The sequence below is a fragment of the Porites lutea genome, chromosome 12 (assembly GCF_958299795.1).
Source record: "Porites lutea chromosome 12, jaPorLute2.1, whole genome shotgun sequence".
Classification (NCBI taxonomy): domain Eukaryota; kingdom Metazoa; phylum Cnidaria; class Anthozoa; order Scleractinia; family Poritidae; genus Porites; species Porites lutea.
Genome location: NC_133212.1, coordinates 18,344,938 through 18,360,465, shown reverse-complemented (window position 1 = coordinate 18,360,465; position 15,528 = coordinate 18,344,938). Strand labels below are relative to the sequence as shown.

At 38.1% G+C, this 15,528-nt stretch overlaps 1 protein-coding gene across 2 annotated transcripts in view; it reads left to right on the top strand.

Moving 5' to 3' along the window:
- The window catches only part of LOC140953975 (DNA-binding protein RFX2-like), a 44,620-nt gene that overhangs the window by 300 nt on the left and 28,792 nt on the right, over positions 1-15,528 (top strand). For both annotated transcript variants that reach the window (XM_073403362.1, XM_073403361.1), the window contains exons 2-4: positions 462-581; positions 1,075-1,281; positions 2,479-2,628. In XM_073403362.1, the coding sequence (XP_073259463.1) occupies positions 462-581; positions 1,075-1,281; positions 2,479-2,628 (477 nt within the window). The remainder of the gene's footprint in view (positions 1-461; positions 582-1,074; positions 1,282-2,478; positions 2,629-15,528) is intronic.

The window sequence follows — 15,528 nt, the reverse complement described above, 5'->3', positions numbered from 1 at the left end:
AGTGAGTCAAATTGTAAATGGAATGGTTGATTCAGCAGTTCAGCCTAAATGAGGTGTACATGCCTAAGAACAAGCCAAATTCACAGACGATCAGGGGCGTAGCCAGGATTTTTCAAAGGGGGTCGCCGACTATATATGGTTTATACCGCTGCTCTCCCTCGTGTATCAGCGGGCTTAGTTGTATTGTCGCAGCATGAAGGCCCATATTAACTAAAGACAAGAGCCGTTGACGAAAATACTTTACAAAAAAACAAATTTTAAAAAAGTGGGCTTTTCAACAATGGCTTTTACGGCCAAGATATTGTCATGGCGTTTTCGCCACCTGAATATTGTAGGTTGTTTGCTCAAAAGAAGGCCTACCAAGGAGGGGTCACGGGCACCCCAGGACCCCCCCCCCCCCCCTAGCTACGCCCCTTACGATCCTGTATTATTTTGCTTATGCCAAGCACTTGTTTTGTCAGATAAACAGCCAAAGACGTTTGCTCAAGCAGGCATCAGTCATCAAGATGAAGCAAAAATTAACTGTTCAAAACCTCCTGGAGGAAACCACATCAGAGATTTGATTTTATCATTTGATAAAGGTAGATTTGTCTTACATATAGCTGTATTGCAATAACATTTTTTTGTGAAAAAAAAAACTTTTAGTAGTTGGTGAAAACTGATCAGCAGCCTAAACAGCAATTATATAACATGGGTCGTCTTAATTTCATGATTTTCCAAGATGCACTTTGATGCAAACATTGACAGCTTAAGACAGAATCCTTTAAGAAATTGAGTAATTTTAATTTTCAGTGGACAAAAGCCTTGTACCAGGATAATCTCAATCATATTGCATTCTTTTTTACACTTTTCGAGGGCCATAAATGTAATAAGTTATATGAAATAAATCCAAAGGAAAGGTTCTAATGAAAACTTGAGAAAGCAAATTTTAAAAGCTTCAAATTTCACAAAATGAAATCTTATACCCATGATGATTTTACATGTGTTTTCTCAATTCCTGTGAAATTTAGAATTTACTTTCTTGAGCTCCCATAAACATTATCTTGTTCTATTCCTTGTCTCTGCTATTTGCAGTTCCCATAGTTCTCAGTAGCAATCACACATCACCAGCTACAAAATCCACACGCCTCATCCAGGATGGAGATCGTTACATTTTCCTGGTGGAAGACAACAGAAGCTCCAAAGTCAGTTCCTCCAATGTGGGAGCTGATTCAAGGGCTGCAAGATCAACAGATGATGACACAGAGGTTACAGCGCATGACGAGGAAGAAGAGGAGACTGGTAAGTTTCATTTTGAGATTTGGTTTTTAAGTCCTGAAGTGTCCTCCTTATCAGGTGGTAACCGGTAAAATTTACGGTCTGAAGCAAATCTTACCATCTGCAACAGCTTGAAGGTTTACTAAAATTAAACAAGTAGTTTTGAAAAAATATGCAAGTTGTGATCCGATCCGATCAAGGAAGTGAATGAATATATGAAAAAGTTCTTAAGTACACACAGCTTTTCTTTTTATGGGCCACACATTTGGAAAGAGAACATTAAAGACAGCATAAAATTATTGGGATAAATTGCTGTCTAAAGATAACAATGGCTGATTTGAGGAAAAGAGGTCTTAAAATGAGGGAATGATGTTTCAAAGAACTTAGCTCCTCCTGGGGTGCAGCCATGTCTCTCACTCCACTACCCTCCTCCCCAAGAAAAGTGCACCTCTGGGGCATATTTTTGCCTTACCGGCCATGAATGATCCCTTACCTGCTGAACTAAAATTTAGGGAGAACACTGGTCCTAGGCTGAGGAGTGAGAAGATGCTGACATATGCAATATGGCATGGATTTTTAGCTTCAGAGCCTTTAGATTTATTTGTAGAAATAGACCATAACCAGCTAACACAATACTGCAATTTGCCAATTTTGTTGTAAATGGGACGTCATGTTCTTGGATTTTTAGCCTTACAACAGACAGGGCTTGCTGTCACAAAGGGCTGCAGGCCATGGATTTCCCCTGGCTCACAAAATGAGCATGACCTCCAGCTACACTGAGATGAAACAAAGGGAAAATGGAACCCAGAAAACTTCTTAGCTGTTCAATTTCCCATAGCTTCTCCATGAGGCTAGTAGCCAGCCCATAGACCTGTAGGCCCTGGGTCTATAAAACTTTTGGTTTGATCACTCTACCCCTTGTAATAAATTATGTGTTGCTGGGGTGAGCTAAAAAACTTAAGAACACAAAGTGTTGGTGAGGTCAGTGCGTACTAGCCATCCGTACAATTTTCAGCCAGGCCTACAACTAGTCGAAAAGCTGGCTATGACCCTGCCCATGTGAATCATTGTATAGCACCCCCCCCCCCCCCCCTCTCTAGGGCCTAACCTCCACTAAGCCATCCGGTCATTAACTTTATGATAAATATAAGTTCTTCTAGTGGATTCTTTTCATTTAATTCAAGTGCTGCACTAATTTTGGGTGTGCTGCCGACATCTTAGAATTTTCTGATGGGGGATCTGAAGGTTCGCTGGAGGATGTGCGTCAACACCACGGAATAATTAAGACACAGAAGCAAGATGATCCTGATTACCTCACTCTGTTTGAAGCTCATCAACGCAGACTGGAGGATGTGGGATCCCCATCACCAGGTACTGTGAGTTAAGTCCTAGGAGTCACCCACATTAACTTCCTCCTTATTCTTTAAGAAAATGTATGGAAATCAGTCTCCGACTGGAGAATTTGTACTGTAAATCCTCTATTTGACCCCCGGGGGGCTTATTTATTTCAAGCCCATTTGAAGGGGGGCTTGATAGAGACGTGGGGCTCATTTAATTTCGAAACGACGATGGTATCAGTTCTCCAGAAAGAACTAGAATTCGAAATGGAAAAGCTGACCAAGTACAAGAAGTTTTAGGTCATGCAGCCGAGGATCAGAATCAAATCCGAACTTCCAGTTGGTAAATAAACCATCCTAGATCATTCCACATCAGAAGTTTTACGGTCGTGATTGATTAATACAGTCTATCATTTATTAGTGAAGAATAATTAGGGGTGGGGAGGGGGGCTTATTAACTTTCTCCTTCTAAAAGGGGGGCTTATTAGATAGAGGGGGCTTAATGGAGGATTTACGGTATGTTGTTATTGGGGCTTGGGGGCTTGAAGAGTTGAAGAAACTGTATCACAGAATTCATCCAAATTCAGTCACTGGTAACCGTTCATTAAACTGACTGAGAGTCTAACGCAAAATCAACCGCTTAAAACACTGAAGGATGTTTTAAACACAGCACAGATGAACAAAATTAAAGAAGATTAAACTGTGCTGTCAAACAGTTTTTTTTTTAAGTTGATCTTTGTTATTGTTAGCTTAAAATGCGCAAGAGACTTGTTTATTTGGTTTGTAATTTCTTTCCTAACGTTAAGGTCCATAGCGATAGTAAATAGTACGCAACAGGACGGCAGAAAAAGAAGAGGACTGCCGTATGACAAACATGGCAGGGCTATTAAACCCGTGTTTTGGCGTGATGTTCACTTTACAATAAAGTTAACATTTCTGGTCTTTAACAAAAAGATCTGTCTAAAAGGGAAGGTGGAGTTTGGCGGAAAGTTTTTTCAAACAGAATTCTTGTGACGCTTGTCACATGAGGTTTCTCTCCCGTTCTGTTGCGTATGTTCACTACACGGTAGGGTGAAGTAATTGAGAAGCATCAGAGTGGAGAATAAAGAAAGGTAAGTACTCCTTCACCAGCTTTTAGGTGGGGTAAGAAGTATCTTAAAAAGTTACCAGCGGGGTAAGGGTGACGTGAACGCTATGCATTTTTATCTTTTTGCAGTTACGTCCTCAACCTCGTTCCCAGGTTCTGGGAACGAGGTTTTTACGGCCTCACTGTTAAATTACATTTAATATAAACGTATTCTTTGTATAATGCTAGTGGCTTTAAACGCGGAATTGATCGTTTCCCTAAAGCCCTATTTAATCGCACAAAGGGGCCGATGTTGATTCTGTTAAAAATCCCCAAACGTTCAAGTATAATTTATCTACTGTGACACTTTAGCGCACGCGATGTCAATGTACTAAAATCGTTGAGTGTAAAACGTGCTTTGTTGTAAAACTAACCAAACAATTTTGGATTTATTTTATTGAAGAAAGTTGCATGTTCATTTTCTGGTTAACATGCGCAATTTTCACTTTGATTGAGATCACTTTGGCGAATTTTCTATCTTAGCAGTTTGTTTCTGATGAAGAAAATCGTTTTCTTCTTCCATCTTTCCCTATCTTCTAATTTACTCTCTGTACACTCTGTAAGTTATCTTCGAAACCGCGTCTGAAGTATCGCATTCTAATATTTATTTTTCAGTTTTCACGAAAAAAGGAAATTTGATATTTTTCTGTTAACTTCTCTCGTCTTTGGCTGATTTATAGCATTGAAATAGTCAATTCAAAGTTTGCCGCACTGGCATTATTGAATGCACGCGTCGCACCACTCAATCCCACTCAAATTCCGTTTAGGCACGAAAAAAGTAAACGACTATTTTCAAATATTGCTTTTACTTCCAGAATTTATGCCTTCCAGCTCAAAACGTTTGATATGGCATCGATTTGTGCTATGGTAGCCCGTGATATTTGTTTACTGGGTCATGATTGCTAACCTCAACTTATTTTTTTTACGGTTGGTTTCTCTTTTCTTAATTTCGACTTTGATGTCAATATATCAAGATATTCGTCTTCAGTAACAAGAAACAGGAAGAATAGGTATTTTATTTTTATAAATGTTTTCAGTTGTCTTTCGTGGAGTGCGGGGGCTTGTTTAACGTACCTTACATTGCGAATATCAATAATTTTTTGTGTGGGCATTTCGAGTTTTGTCGCGGAAAATTATCTTTATTGACGCCAAAGCCCTTATTTCTTTACGTAAATGCGAAGTGAATTTAACGAAAAACAAGAACAGTAAAACTGCTTCGTCATTCAGTTATTCACCCCTTTTTTTTATTTTTTAGTCAAGTTGAATTTTACGCTCGAGCAAAATGTCAAGAATAAATGAAGGCCTAGATTTATTTGCTTGCTAGATGAAAGCAAACAATTTGTCGGTAGTTACTTCTCGAGAAATTCAAGTATAAATTCTTGCGTGACTGTTGGGAGTGTAAATGTACCAACTTTTTAGCTGTATGTAGTTCAGTTTCTTCACAGTTTGTGGACTTTGGCCGATGTTTTAGAAGTGTACGTTCAATTTTTCTAGACCAATTTATTAGAACGTTGTGCTTTATAATCATTTAAGTAACTACAGAAGAGAGAAACTCTCTGTGACATTGAAGTCTCTATCACTTGTTTACGTATACGTGTAGAGAAGTTCATTTGTTCATTGAAGGAAAACAAATTCGGCCAGTTTCGCTTAGTCATATAAATACGCAGCTAATGGACTCTAACAAATGAAACCTCTTTATGCAGACAATAAAATCACTTAGTGTCTTACGTGTTAGGATGTTAACTATACCTCCTTTCACAGAAATCGTGTTTAATTGAGCGTTACGCTTTAAATGAAGGCAACTGTGCTAGCGATGTAGGAAACAGCGGGAAAGAATGGATCGTGCACTGGGCAAGACCCTACACTGAAAAATAAAAAGATCTGTTTCAGCCCCAAAGTGCCAATGGAGCCCTGCAGGCCAAAGTCTAATTCAGCCCTTCCTTGGGCCATTTGAGCACAATTTAGGCCAAAAGGCTATTCCAGCCCACGCTGGGGCCAATTTCGTCCCTTGGGTCCAAATCAGCCCTAGGTAATTGGACTGTATTGCCCTGTATTCGCCCTTATTTAAGGGAGCCAAATTAGACTCAAAAATACTCAACGAAACGGCCCTATTTTTAGGGCGAAAGCAGGTCTTTCTGATTTACAGTGATATGTTATTCCTGTTGCATGCAGTTGATTTACAAACTGAGCCGGGTGTTGCCAATAAATTGCGGTTGAAAATCGATGATGCTCTCCTTAATAAGAGCCCTGTTTTTTTTCCTGTTCAAATAACATAGCACTCACTATAGATCGTTTTCACTGTCACGCAACAAAAAAATAAATTGGAAACCGTCCAGTGGAAGAAGCCAGGAAAATGAAATGTTGTAAAAGACTAATTTTTAAACAATTTGTTCAAGTCTCAGGTCTTTGTAGCCCACAATTTCTGAGTTATTTGCCGAAACGTTTGACGCACCTTTGTTGAGCTTTGTATGGAGACGCCATATTGGTCCATCGTTTTGGTGCACGAATAAGTTCACTTTTTCTATGAAACCTCGTTCTTTTCACTCGAGAACCAGCCTACGTGCGCATAAACATATCTTCTAATACTTGAAATAGTTATACTGCTGAAAATCAAGAGGAGAGACTTTTTTTCAACGAGACAGCATTCCTATTTTGGTGTCACGCACTGTGAAAACTCGGAAGTTCAAATTGCTGTATTTTCGAAATGAAACATGCTACGGGAATGGAAACTTGTACAAAGATTTACTTTTTGTTTATCTTCAACCTAGCGTTAATCAGTAAGAATTTGTAAAACCTCGCTATTTTAGTTTTACAATTTGATGACGTCGCTGTGAAAACCATCTATAAAGCGGGGAAGAAATTACCTTGGCTTATTTATCTCTGTGCATGTTTTACATTTTTCTAGAATTGCAACAGCCTTGTTGTAGATGTAATGCTGGGTTGAAATGTTTCAGTGTACCAAAACCAAAAAAGGGGCATTGATCACGATGCGATGCGAAGAGGAAGTTCGCCTTGTAGAGTTCATTCAGTATCTATGATTTGTTGTGAATATCATCACTTTGTTTACTGGTATTAATTTGTTGCTATGCCAGCAAATAAACTTCCGTTGAGCTTGATATAAAGTTTGGATTTAAATTTATACATTTTAATTATTCTAGTGGGAGTTCTGTTGGAAAGTTGTTTTTCTTCCACTTAATTTAGCAATACTGCATGAATTAAACCTCCATTAAGCGGCCAACTTCAATGAAGTGGTCAGCTATCAAAGTCCCGAAATAATCCGACGTACGGAAAAAGATGGCGGCTGTACATTTTGCCACAATTCCTTTCGAACCTGACACGGCCAATTACACATAAAGTCATACTGGGGGGGGAGGGAATTCGTCCCCGTAATAGCAACATTGCCTATCCTTGGTTTGAAGTTTATAAAACTTTTCTGTGCATTTTAATGAGCAATTTTATGGTTTTCATGCGCTAAGAACTGTGGGTAAATGTATCAGTTGCCCCCCTTTTTAGGTACGGTGGATTATAGACTAGAATTGTACATGAAACGCCATTAACAGGCCACATCTACCAAGCAGCCACGGCCACCTTGTGGCCATTCCTATGAGGTTTCTCCTATTGTTGTCACCACTATTCAGTGCCACCCAACGAGAATATAGTTCAAAACCACTTAAACATAGCATTGTTAAACGTATTTTAGTGTTTAAACGGTAGATATAGGCATATTTTTATCCCCTCAAAATTTTTCATCTGTTCGGATTTCCTAGCTGAAAGTCTAGTGATCCGAAACTTATAGGGATCAAAACTTACTTTTTCGAAAATTTCAGCCAGAAAAGAGGCTCCCGAAAATTCTAGGTAACATTTTTAGGGTAAAAATCCGTTAAAAATGGGCAATTATACCAATTTTTAGATGTTCGAAAATCCTAGGAATGGTAGGCAAGCAAGAAATTTTTAAAAAAATGTTCCGAAAATTCTAGATCTCAAATCGTCTTCCAAACAGATATTTTCCGAAAATTGACGCTGGGTGCCCCCGAGTATTAAGCGGCCATTAAGCGCTTTAGACAATTAGTTTGCAGACTTTGTAGTGCTGAATTTATTTTAAAAATATGATGGAGGAAAATACAGTCTAGGTAGAAGGTGAACACGGATTGCAGTTCAGTAATACCACTCGCGTGGCGTGTTTGTTTCATGAAATATAGTGATGTTTCTCTTAAAGCTTATGCCGATTCATGAGGAAGCTCTATTGAGCGGCCACTGAGGGTTGCCGCTCATATCAGTTGACCTTTCGATTCCAGTATCGTAGCACGTGTTTACATGAACTTAATGGACTATGTCTGAGATATGTCCAAATATCATAAATGATCGGTGGAAACTTTTTGGATGCTCCAAGAGACAACAACAACAACAACAACACTTTATTCACATTTCCATTACAGGGTTTGTCAAACTTATTGAATAATTAGTAACTTAACACGCAGAATATTCAATTACAATTTAAACTAAATATTATTACATAGAAGGAAATGCCTAGCAGCTAGATAACCGTAAGGTTTTCGAGCTAGCAACTAGTTCTTTGAAAGTAGTGTCGAATGTACAGGACATCACAATAACTATAGACATACAAAACATCTTAAGACACACACCATAAAAAAAAAGAGAAGAAAGCACATAGATGGCAAAAAAAAGAAGGGAAAACTTAATTTCATCTTTAGTTGCCATCAAAGCAATACAATTGCAGATGCATGAGTGCTCTTAACAATGGTAGCCGAAAATTTGGCCAACGTTAAAAAACACGTGCGGCCGCCATATGACCGCCATATGACCGCCATTTGACTATGACCATTCCCCAGTTTTGTATTAATTTCTTTCTTTTTTTATTGAAAAATAAGCATTCCATGAGACAGCCAGCAGGAATGAATAAACCTTCGTACTTGTTAGTACTTGTTTTTTCTTCTTTCCTACGAGGCTATGAAATGGCATCGACCGTTTTACAAAAGGAATAACGGTGTGTCTGGAGTTCATTTGTTCCCGAAATATCATCATTTTTTGGCTAATATTTGCTGTTATGCCAGCAAATAATCATCCCTGAAGGTATATTAATTTACAATTTGATACCTGTAAGTCATTCTGTGAAGTTAGAACGTTGTTTTTCTGTCACTAGTTAGCCATACCATGGTAGTTATGACATCGGCTATAACTACTCAGTCATATTTACGATATTATTATTCCATATTGGGTGTTCACGCATCGTATGTGTGGGCTAGCTTTTATGAATAGCCTCAAGCCACGGATACTGTTCACTGTTTTTGAAATTAATTTGCGACGTTGGAAATTCTGCCTGTATTCCAATAATGACCTGAAATTTATCGTTAAGGAAAGTTCAGTCTATTTGGATTAGTTTTCTTTGAAAATTTCAGTTCACTAGCCATGATATAGTTTTCCGACCAAGCGAGAGTTTTTAAATCTTTTAGGGCCAGTTATCTAAACGGATTAATCCCTGTTTAACAAGACTGCATTCTAAGCCATTTTTAGTTTGCCCAACGCTTTTATCTAAGCACCTTTTATCGTGAACAATTTCAATCAGGAGCCTGTTGTTTCGATAATGCATTTTGCGTTGGAAGAGATCTGGTGGTCCAATGACTTCTTTAACCGCGGCGTTTGAATAACCGACAGAATTAATTGCAGAATTAATTGTATTTGCGGTAGCCGTCATGACCCTTATTTTGAGAGAAATAAAGGTCGTTTTTATTGTCTAAAAATTACGTTAACTATCTTTGTTCCATTAAAGAAATGTAGCAAGAGGTAATTAAACTTCGTAGTTTTTACTCGCTTTTATTTATAAGTGGCTTAAAAATGGAATGGACCGTGTGAAAAAAGGAAAATTTGTCGTCTAGAGTTCATTCAGTATCCAAGACGTTTTCTCCAAATAACAGCCCCTTTAACAAACGAATTCCAAAACGCAGAGCAAAATAGTTAATAATAAATCCAATGAGTATTTCCTTCGAATTGCTCGAACTTAATTAGCGATGTAAAATAAGGTTACGTATATAGACAGGCTGTTATATAACTTTTTTTTTACATCGCAGATGAAGTTCGAGCAATTCGCACGAAAAAATTCGATCAGTTTGAAAAGTTGCCCTGATGAATTTTGGAATTTGTTTGTTGAATGTCGTCTCCAGAGAAGATGAAAAACTTTTCGGTGAAGGTAAAAGGCGGAATAAAGTTGCGGAATGGCATGTGGCAAGGCTTGCGGAATGACATAATTATGCGGAATGTGATACACGCAGAATGACCCAAAGTGAAAAGTGCGCCATGTTTTGGCGCCAATCAATCTGCAAACACAGCTGTTGAAGGCTCGACATACTATGACAATCGCGGCCACGAAGGCTCATTGTCGATTAGCACAGCCACAAAGATTCTTCTTGCCTTTATTAGTCGGGTTGCATGGCAGCATCGATACCACATGACGAAAGTCGTCCATTGAAGAAAAGATGTTTTGGAAGGTCACACTCCCTTCTACTTTAATTTTTTCTGCAAAAGATGTTTGCACGATTAACGTGCACAATTGAGTGTGTGTCTTTTTCTCTTTTCTTTCCCTTTCTACCGTTTTAGCTTTTTTTTACGATCAAACGCACACACTCACATAAAGAAGCCATTCCTCCTTTTACCCTCACCGAAAACTTTTTTGGTCACATCACCTTGTTGGCCGATATTTGCTAGACCTGTTAGTCCTTTTGACGAATTGGAAAGTTTTTTTTTTTTTCATCACTTAGCAATACAATATTGAAGCACGTGTATACAAGGATTTAAGGGACTATGCTGATGAGACATGTTCCATATCGGCTGCTCACGGCACATGGCTCGTATGTACGGGTCAGTGGATATAGATAGTATCACGCGATATCTCTCTGTCGGACTGCTTTTTAAATTAATTCGACACGTTGCAGATTGTTGCTTTATTCGAATCATGACTTAAAATTTTGTTGTTGTTATGGACACTTTATATTTTGATTTGTTTTTCTTTGAAAATTGCAGTTGTTAACAATGGTATGTCGCTACCACGGGGCTCTAAAACTTATGTTATGAAGAAGATAATAAAAACTCTTACCTGTGGAAGCACCGATCATAACATATTTTTGTAAATTTTCACATGTATAGCATTAAAAGTTGAAAGACCTGGCCAAGAGCCATTTTATGGCTCTTGACCTGGCCGCCAATGTTTTCATTTTCCAGACACCATGTCTATCCGAGCCACCCTAGCAACAGACGACAACAGAAACAAAAAACAGTTGTAATACCTAAAGATAGCCTTCGGCCCGGTTCAAACGTCGAATTTCACATGTGCCGAACTTAACGCGAGAGTTAAATGCATGTGAAGTGCGACGTTTGAATCAATTAAATTCGACTGTTTAAATTCAATGCAACGTTTGCCGTATCTGCGACTGAAACAGTCGAAGATTCGACTTAGGTTCGACTTTTGATTCAAACGTCGCATTTCACATGTGCCGAACTTAATGAATGAATTTTAGTAAATTATTATTATATTACTGGGAATATTGACAGCCAAGAGAGTTAAATTCGACAGAGTTCAGTGAGTTAAATGCGACGTTTGAATCAAATGCCGCATTTAGCTATTTTAGTCGACTAAAATAGCAATTAAATTCGGCACATGTGAAATTCGACGTTTGAACTGGACCACTATTTTTTGATTTCAATTGATACGAAGACACGTTTTAACGTTCTAGCCTGAGATGGCAAATAAGGTAACAAAGCCCCTGTAATTGCAACTCTTCTTCCGCTGACTTTCAAAAAATGATTTTTATTCAAACCAAACAATAAATTAAACTTAGAAACTGCATTTAACTAACGTCCGTCTAGTCTAGGTTTAACTGGTTACCGCTGACAGACTGCTATAACACTCGCCGTTGATACGAACATCGTCGAAAGACGGCATTCGGTTAACCTTCGTCATTGTTCCGAACGTTTTACGACAAAGAGTGATTAATCTTCTATGTTCTCCGAACGTTTTCGGCAAAGAGCAATTGATTTTCGTTGTTGCTCCCAGTGCTTTTGACAATTATCATTTAACTTACTTTGCTGATTTGAAAACGACGACAATCGATAAACCGTATTAGCTTTTACGACAAATATTCCGAATACTTGACGACAGAGAGCAATTAACCTTCGCTGTTAATTCGAAGTTTACTGGGGTAAAGAACAATTGCCATTCGGTGATGTCCCGAACATTTCCGACAAATATAAATTCATCCTCGCCGTTGTTGTTATGGTTATCAATACACTTAGTATGTTTTGCTACATCTGAACTGAACCTTTTAAATAAACTTTTCTTTTCAGTAAGCTTTATGTTTTCACATTGCTTGTTTTCGACAAAATACAGGAAGAGGTTTTAGTCTTCACTAATTAAATTCTCGCTTTTCGGTGGTGTAACTGAATTGCCTGGGTCTAATTGCTACATTTGAAACCACATTTTGTTTCAGAGTTAACATGCGATGATTAGGGGCTGTTTTGATTTTCACATTCGATTAAACGATCGCAAACAGTCGCTACTGATTGCCGATAAAATTATCAAGTCTGCTTCAAAGTAAACACTGGAGAAGTCTGTAATTCGTAATAAAACTTAGGAATATTCACTCAAGATAGATTGATTTCTTATTCTCTGAGGAGCGTGCCTCTGGTTTTCACGGCATAGCATCATGCATGCAGACCACAGAGATAAACATGGAATATATGTAACTAAGCATATAATACACTTTAAATAACAGTGTTAATGTTTTAGTTAAAGACGAACGATAGCAGGCTGTGATGTGTTTAATTATTATAAGTTTCTTTTTCGTTACCACTCCGAATATTTTTTCCTCTGTTTATGTGGTTGTTATGCCGCTAATGATCGCTTCATGGCCAGAAGGCAATCTTTTGGCAGTTTATCTTTTTATCTCTTAGCAATACCATCTGATTCAAACATCGAAACACGTTACATGAATATTCGCAGAGTCAACGGACTTTGTCTAAAAATGTTAAAAGCCGGATGTTCACGCATGACTGCTATGTCTGGGTCAGTGGTTTTGAATGTTCCTAGTTTATCATGTACTGAATTTTTCCAAAATATTTTTGGACTTGGACACGTTGCTAAATATAACTGAACCTCGATCATGAATTGATATAAGTTGTTATGGGAACTTTTTTTATTTTGGTTTGTTTATCTTCTTTGAAAATTTCAGCTTGTTTCGCAATGAAGGGGTCGGTGTACTTACAGGCTTTCGGCTGCAGCTAACTTAATGAGCTCTCGCCAGACGGATTAAATCAACGATCATTTTCCGATTATCAAATAGGCACATTGTAGGCAGAAGTAACTGTAATTGTCCTTCGTCTTTGATAAGAACGCAGACGTCCGGTTTACATTCCTTGTTTTTCTGAATGCTAGCTATCGGCAAATGGGAGTAACTTTTGTTGGCTGATTGTGTGGAGCTTTTGCTACGGTTACGAACGCTTACGACAAACAGCTGTTAAACTTCGCTTTTGTTCCGAATGTTGTAATTGACTGAAAATTAACCATCGTTAATGATGCGAGGACTTGCGACAAAGAACGATTAACCTTCGCTATTGTTCGGAACGCGTTCGTTCTTGTAACGAATGTTATCGATAAATGACAATTAACCTCCGCTATGACTCCGAACATTTCCGACAAATAGCGATTTATCCTCGCCGTTGTTGTTATGGTTATCGACACTAGGTTTGTTTAGCCCCCTAAAGGCAGAGCGAAAGTTTTTGCACCAGACAGAAACTACCTTTTTTCTCATCCTTGCCTCTTGTATATGTCAAAATGCAAGGCAAATACACTGGTTTGTTTGTCTAAACAGAAAATATAAACTATTCTTCACGCGCCTGCCAATTACATAGTGGTAATTTAAGTAGGCGAAACCTTACACTTACTACAGTTTGTCTTTGTTGCTAGACATGGGTATTTTCGATGATGACACAATCGCAAGCAAATATTGCTAAACGGCATAAAAGAGATCAGTTTGTTATATGTGCTAAACATGGAAAAAATGGAACGTATTTTCCGTGAAAATGAGCAATACGATTCTTGCTGAGTCTGTGGATGAAATCCCATGGGTGTTACCCGTTCAAATGAAACCTCTTCAGCATTACACTATTCAATTTTTCGTAATTTAGAATTTTTGTCAAATTTGTATTTGGGTCACGGTTACGAATGAAACGGTTATCCAAGGTTTCTCTTGAGCTTGCCCCTTCCGACTTTTAGATCCATGTTTATTTGGTTGTTATGCCGATAAAAATATTCCAGAAGGAAGTGATTTAGACTTTGATATTAGTAACTATTTTAATCAAAGCTCTAACTGTTATTTTTCTATCACTTAGCAATATTCTCCGATTCAAACATCGGAGTGCATCCGCCGTAAGCTCATTGGTCTGTCTCCGACATGCTTTATACCGGATGCTCACGTATGACGTGTGTTGTGGGTCAGTGGCTGTGAATACCGTGACTTGCTTCTCACGTTATAATGTTCACTCTGCCGCAAAGTGCATGGAATCAATTGAACACATTACAAAATTAAGATGCATGTTTCGCAGTATTTAGACCATATTTAGAAATCAGTTGTTATGGAAACATTTTATTTAGACTTGTTTTTTAGTCTTAGGGAATATTTTAATTTAGCTTGATTTTCTTCGAGATGTTCAATTTTTCGCCGTGATAATAGTCGCACTAAATGAACTTATGGACTTACTTGTCACTAATTAAATGCCATTTTAGTTCACGGTTGCATTCACTAAGGCAAAGACGTTCAACAAAGGGCAATTAACTTTCGTTGTTCTTTCGAACACTTACGATAAACAGCGATTAGCCTTCGCTGTCGTTCCGATTGTTTTCGACAAACGGGAATTAACCTTCGTTGAATTCCGAACTCTTACGACAAAGAAAAATTAACCTTCGCTGTTGTCTCGAAAGTGTCCGACAATTAGCGATCTACACGACTTGACTTCGCCGTTGTTGTTATGGTTATCTTAACTTAGTTTGTTTTGCTTGTCAAAGAAAAACTTTTCTTGCGCAAATCAGAAGAGAATCTACACTTCATTGTCTGTAATCCTTATGTCTCGAGTTTATCTGGATAGATACAATTGTCTGTTTCGAACAGAATGGAGGAAGCTGTTTTCACAGACCACTGATAAAGATTTTAACCTTTTTGTTCTTAATTGCGTGGGTTTTATTGATATACTTATACACACGTTTTTTCCTTTGTTCATTTGCTTTGGATGTTACACGGTTCATGTTTTATTTCGCAAACAGTTGCTCAGTCTCAATAGGGAGTTGAGAAACATCAAGTTTTCCAGTGCAGTGATCCGCACAGCAAATAAAGAATATGCTATAAGTTGGCTGTAATAAGAGTACAATAAAATAAGAGGTTCACCTTGCTTTCTCTGTTTCTGTAGAAGTCGTGGCGCTCATGGATTCCTAAGGTGAAAGACTCAATAAACGCCGTGTATAACTAAAGAGTTGTTATTGTTGCAATTTGCATTACCTGAAAATTCAACAACCGAAGCACAAATCCATGATTTTTATCTAAGCAAGAGCCGTACGGTAATGAAATCAATGGATATTCCGAAGGGGTGGGGGTGGAGGTGGGGGGGTGGGGGGTTATTTTGATTGGGGCTCTCAATTATATTTACTTTAACCTTATTTAAACACCTGAAAAGCTTTGTAAGCCGAAAGAGTTGTTAGAAATAGTTGCGGTTTCCACATCTGTAGCAAGAGTGTGCGTTATCCAATAA